Source organism: Urocitellus parryii, chromosome 4, assembly GCF_045843805.1.
Source record: "Urocitellus parryii isolate mUroPar1 chromosome 4, mUroPar1.hap1, whole genome shotgun sequence".
Lineage (NCBI taxonomy): Eukaryota > Metazoa > Chordata > Mammalia > Rodentia > Sciuridae > Urocitellus > Urocitellus parryii.
This window is the reverse complement of record NC_135534.1, coordinates 112,785,704-112,791,746: the sequence shown is the minus strand read 5'-3', so window position 1 is coordinate 112,791,746 and position 6,043 is coordinate 112,785,704. Positions and strand designations below refer to the sequence as shown.

Genomic DNA, 6,043 nt, shown 5'->3' with positions numbered 1-6,043 from the left:
TCAGCAATAAAAAAAGAATGAACAATACTTGCAGTGACACATATGAATCTAAATAGCATCAGCCTAAATGAAATAAAGAAGACACAAAATACCATCAACTATACGAATCCAACAACATAGGAAAGGCAGTGGCTGTGAGGGTCTGAGAATGAGGTGAGTGACATGTTTGCAAAGGCCAAGGGAACAAAAAATGGTAATGCAAATATGAATCTTGGTCATAGTAGTTAGGAGATGATATATGTTTGCCAAATCTCAGGAAGCTGTACACCCCAAAAGTATAAATTTTGCTATGTGTAAATAATAACATAAAAAATCTATTTTCAAAAAATTAAAAATAATCATACAGAATTCGTTGAATAGATTTTATAGGTACTACAATGCATTATAAAGCAACCAATAAAAAAATAGTAATATAAACATATCTAGCATTTATATTAAAAGCAGGTTTTATATATATATATATATATGCAAAAATATTTATATTTAAATACATATGAGCATACAACACATTATGACCTATATCTGCTTTCTTTTCTTTTCTTTCTTTTTCAGGGTTACTTTACCACTGAGCTATACCCACATCCCTTTTTAAATTTATCTGGAGACAGACTTTCACTAAGTTGCCAAGGCTAGCCTCAAACTTTAATCCTCCTGCATCAGCCTCCTAAATCACCAGAATTATAGGCATGTCTACCATGCCTGAAAAGATATACCTGAGAATGTAAACAAGATATGTCTCTGCATGATAGGATAGGATTAGTTATATGTGTTCTTATCAGAATTATTTACATTTTTTTTGAGAGAGAGAGAGAGAGAGAGAGAGAATTTTTTTAATATTTATTTTTTAGTTCTCGGCGGACACAACATCTTTGTTGGTATGTGGTGCTGAGGATCGAACCCGGGCCGCACGCATGCCAGGCGAACGCGCTACCGCTTGAGCCACATCCCCAGCCCCAGAATTATTTACATTTTAATTGAGCATGCATTCTAATAATATAAAACATAAAAATATCAAACAACACCAACTTCAAAAACATGAGATTTATTAGGAAAAAAGCTATACTATAGAATTTTTCCAAAAGACAGGAAAGGCTGTGTGTGTGTGTGTGTGTGTACATGCAAAGTATAACTGGAGAGCTGGAGTACAACTGGAGTGGCAGAGCAAGTGCTTAGCATGCCCAAGGCTATAGATTTAATCCCAAGAAATAATTAAACTGAAAATCCGTTGAGGGTAGAGGTCAGGTCTGACTTTATTCATTGTTGAATAATCATTGCATAATGACAGTGTTTAGTAGTTAAAAAATATTTGTTGAAGAAAGAAAAAGATGGAGAAGGGGATTGGGAGAGCTTGCTATTTGCCAGCCATTGATGGAGGGAGAGAGGAAAGGAAACTAGAATCTGAGAAAGGAGGAGCACTGAGGGTGTCCAGGGAGTGAGCTATTGAAATGTCAACACCTGATGCTGAGAACAAGCAGGTGTCAGGGCTTGGGCAGTGCTGGCAAAAAACAGCCAGTGTTTCAAGGGTACAGGAGTGCAGGGAAGGGCTACGCTGGAGGGCAAATGCCTACCCAAAGGAGAAGAGGGCAAAAAGGATCAGGCCTCTAAAGCCTGTTACAGAAAGATGTGTTACTGCAGCACATTAAATCCACTTTCACATTTCGGTTGAAGAGGGACATGGGAATGCACAAGTCACTACAGCCCTGGTACCCATACAGGAATCTGTCACCTGGAAAACAAAAAAGACAAGAAGTAAACAAATATTTATAGAAAGAATCAGTTACTCAGTGAATGAGGAAAAACAGCACATTGCCCTGGGGGGTCAGGTTCCCAGGTAGGAAGGGACACCAGCCACCCTGAGATGACCAAGATAGCTCCTTTAATCCATCCTCCCCTCAACCCCTAACCCTGCCTTCATTTGGTTCTCAAAGGTGCTAGGAGTGGAATTTTGAAGTCTAATCGCTGTCATCCCTGGGTATGTTTTCCTAGAAGACCTATCAACAAGCACTTTTTCTCTCTCTCTCTCTTAACAGGTCTGTTGCTCAGGTCAAGAGCCAATGACAGCCTAGTACCAGCACCAGAGAAGCTTTTTCTTACTTTTATGGGGGGGGGGGATATGTTTCCACACTCTCTATTCCTGCCTTCAGTGCTCCTGAGAGGGCCACCTCCCTCAAGATCAGTAAAAGAAAAAAAAAAGAATTAAAAAAAAAAAAAAGTCAGTAAAAGATCGATACCCCAGACATCTCAGTCTCTACCTACCTTCATAGACTTTCCTCAGGAAGCATTGCTGGCTGCCATGAGCCTGACAGGAGCTTTTCTCACTCTTGCAAATCCCTTTAGCATTGATACGAGGGCACTGGACACACGTCAGAGCTAGAAAGACAAAAGCCGGGGAATGAGGCTGGTCAGAAAAGGCAGCTGAGTCTGTGACCCTGAGGACTGAACAAGGAACAACAGCCATTCCCATATTGAGGGAAGGAGCTGGACTCCTAGGAACTGATGGGGCTTCTGGGAGGAAGACCAAGGCCCCTGATGAAGGTGCCTGAGCCTAGCACCTAGTTGGAACTACTCCTTCCCATTCTTTCATTATCTTCCTGTTCCACAAAAGAAATTCCCCCTTCCAAACCAAATCTAGTAATGTCTGACAGAAAGATAGAGGAATTGGGAGTACTAAGAATTAGACTTGAGGCAGGAGGGCATAAGAGTCTAAGGAGAAGGAAGGAGGAGGAAGACCCAAGAACCCCAAGACCAAACAATCCTTGGCCACCAGTGCGTCTACTGATCCAGCTCAGCGCTCCCCAGGGCTCACCTTGCAGGAATCCCCATAACAAGGAGAGGCCCAGCAGTAGCAGCAACAGGTGCTTTCCCATAGTTGTAGGACCCCAGGACCAGAAGGAACAGAAAGCAGGACAGAGCTACTGGTGCCCCACCCCAGCAAGTCTGGTTTTTATAACCCCAGGCTGGGAAGGACAGCCAGTGGGAGCCCAGGTCAGGGACAGAGTTTCCCCTGAAGGCAGCATGAGCAGAGAGCCAGGGGCAGGGTGGCGGGTGTCTGTGGGTCAGGGGAGGTGTAAGGGTGTAGCCAAGTCCTACCACTTCTGCTCACCTCCATTGGCCCTCCCCCAGGTACCTTCAGGCTTCTTATCTGACAGATCTCCCACCCCCCTTTTTTTTTATTAGAGCTTTATAGTTATATAGAATTTTCCCCCCACACTTTCTCTCCCATCCTCCCTCTCCTCTCCCATTCTCCTTCCCTTACTCTACTAGACTTCCTTTTGCTTGTCTATTAATATATTCGATTCATTCTTTAGTATTCTTATCCTTACCTCCCCCTTTCCTTTATTTTACTCTAGTTTCCACATATGAGAGAAAACATTTAACTTTGAGTTTCTGATTTGGCTAATATTCTCCATTTGGCATGATATTCTCCATTTCAATCCATTTACTAGCAAATGCCATAATAAATGGGAGAATTATGGCTGTGTGACCCAATCACACAAGCTATGGGCGATGATGAGCCTGGTGAGGTGCAGCAGCACAATGCATCATGATCTTCCATACAGAAGGAAACTATTTGCCTCAACATGGTGAGTCCAGGTAGGTATTAAGTCTCCTTATTTCTTGGAAATGGATGTGCAGCTAAACTATTATTCAGTAAAGCATTAAACCCAAAATAGCAGACTTGGGTTTATCTTCCATGCTATCCCAACCAGAAGAGGTTTCCTATTTGTTTATATACTTGATGAATGGAATTTAAAAACACTAATCTGCAGGAAAAGGTGTGTAGCTTTGGCTTCAGACTACTCCATAGCCCTTGGCACACTCTAGGATCTGAGTCTTCCCTTACTCAAACATGGTACTTCAACAATTAGCCTACCCCTCCCCTCTTCCCCTCTTCCCCCTATTTCCTTCCCCCCATTTCCCACTGAAATGGGAAACATACTCCACGGAGGTATAAGGTCTAATTATTCCCCAGCCCAGTGCTGAAGTCTCAGAAGCCTGTGTCACCTATCCCACCAGAAAATAACATAGGACATGGATTGAGAGAGACTTAGTGTGGAATCTTTGAAAATGTCATTCCATTTGGTTCTTGTACAAGAGACTATGTGGTAGCTATTAACATCTTGTATTAGTGAGAAAACAATCTAGCCAAGGGAACAGAAAGGATGATACAGATTCAAACCCAGTTTCGCAGACCCCACTAACTTTGTTATTATGCCAGTAGAAGTCTTGATGTTTCCCAAGAGCCTCCAATTGTTGTTCAGGAGCCAAAGGTCATCCCTGGTCCCAGAGATGCCACCTGTGGCCTCCTTAGAGAAGTTCCCTAATGCGAATCTCACATTGTAAATAAGAATGGACATGTGTCAAAAGAAATAACCTCTGTCATTTGCTGAGAAAATTATTTTAACTAAATGCTTCTTCTTCTGGGACTCCCTTTTGGCCTTAAGCCTAGTATGCTGTGAATGGGAGGAAGAGTCTGGGCCTGGCTCTGTAGGCTAGCTCTAAGAATTCCTTTCTCTCTACTCCCTGGACCTGCCCCATTCTCCTTCCAGAGAGCCCAGTTGCCCAAGCTCCCCAAGGCCAGCAACTGCCCTGAGCCACTGCTCACAATTCTTTTTGCAATAGAAAAAGAGGCAGGATTCATTTTAGCCTGTGTGGTGCTGAGGAGCTCAACATTGTACATTGTGCATGAGCTGGGTATGGGGATGGATATCATCAGAAATGTAGGGTGGGGAAACAGGTATCATTTTAATAACTATATTTATATAACTAATATGATAGACTTGAAAAAAAGAAAACCTAGTATAAATTGCACAATGCTTGACAAAATAATCTCAACACATGGAAACATCAGAAACAGCCAACTCTTTCTCAGCCACTATTAAGAACACTTAAGGGGAGGGGCATGGGGAGAATGGAGGAACTTTGGACAAAGGGGAGGAAGGGGTAGGGAGAGGGCATGGGGGCAGGAAAGATGGTAGAATGAGATGAACATCATTACCCTAGGTACATGTATGACTGCACATATGGTGCGACACTACATTGTGTACAACCAGAGAAATGAAAAGTTATGTTCCATATGTGTACAATGAAACAAAATGCATTCTGCTGTCAAGTATAACTAATTAGAACAAAATTTTAAAAAGATCATTTAAAGGGGTCCACTCTAGAGTGTGGTAAGATCTTATATATCTACCAAAAAATGATGTTCATTTTAAAAGATGGTGATGTCTATTCTTATTCATAATGTGGGGTTAGCACTAGAGACTCTGCTATGCTACTATCAGTGAGTGGAGAGAGTATTGAGGAGGAGGCAGCAATTCAGTTCTTCCCAGGCGGATGCAAGGTCAGGCCAGACAGTGAAACTGATTCATGAAGGAATGAGCTCCCAGCAGATAGGACTTTTTCAGCCATATTTCACACAATATGGCTAATAGTCCTCATAGCAACTCTCATACTCTTCCCGCAGCCAGGATTCCTTGCTGATGTTCCTGAAATCTCTGCCTCACATCTTTACTCTCCTGAGTACAGGGAACAAAATACCTGGAGCTCCTCCCAGCTAGTCCTGTGTTAGTCCATAAAACTTCTTGGCAATCCTTTTCTCTGTTATTCAATGTAAACATAAAAACAGTCATATACTCTGGTAACTTCATGAAATATTTATTTGTATGCTGTTTGCTAATTATTCTCCCTACCTTCAATTACAAGAAGGTAGCTTAGCTCCATTGCTGAGTCTCACAGAGTGGGAGCAGGAATAGCAACAGATGAACCCATTGTCCTAGGCACCTGGTCTCAGCAAGCTTTCCAGGGCAACAGTTACACTCAGCACAAAGGTGACAGAACTCTAGCATTTCCAGAAATGCAGACTCATATAACCTTCATGAGAAGGTTCTGTCATTAAGACAAAATACCTGACATATGAATTTGAAAAGAAGTTTATTTTGGCTCACAATTTTAGAGTTTTCAGTCTATGATCACTTAGTCCTGTCATTTTGGGCCTGTGGTGGCACAGAACCTCACAGCAGGAGCCTGTTCACTTTACAAC

General features: G+C 42.2%; 1 protein-coding gene across 1 annotated transcript; it reads right to left on the bottom strand.

Moving 5' to 3' along the window:
- Positions 1–1,601: 1,601 nt before the first annotated feature.
- On the bottom strand, positions 1,602–2,867 carry LOC113193808 (protein PIP-1-like). Its single transcript, XM_026404582.2, has 3 exons — positions 2,807–2,867; positions 2,257–2,370; positions 1,602–1,726 (listed from the first exon to the last, which is right to left on the bottom strand). The coding sequence occupies exons 1-3, from the start codon at positions 2,865–2,867 to the stop codon at positions 1,602–1,604; spliced, it is 300 nt and encodes a 99-aa protein (XP_026260367.2).
- Positions 2,868–6,043: the final 3,176 nt, after the last annotated feature.

What these genes read in the sequence shown, in the direction of transcription:
- LOC113193808 (XM_026404582.2), bottom strand. Translation starts at nt 2,867, where the DNA reads ATGGGAAAGCACCTGTTGCTGCTACTGCTGGGCCTCTCCTTGTTATGG. An exon ending in GTTATGGGGATTCCTGCAAG is followed by an intron (nt 2,371 to 2,806) that starts GTGAGCCCTGGG and finishes TTGTCTTTCTAG; the next exon opens with CTCTGACGTGTGTCCAGTGC. An exon ending in CCTGAGGAAAGTCTATGAAG is followed by an intron (nt 1,727 to 2,256) that starts GTAGGTAGAGAC and finishes TTTGTTTTCCAG; the next exon opens with GTGACAGATTCCTGTATGGG.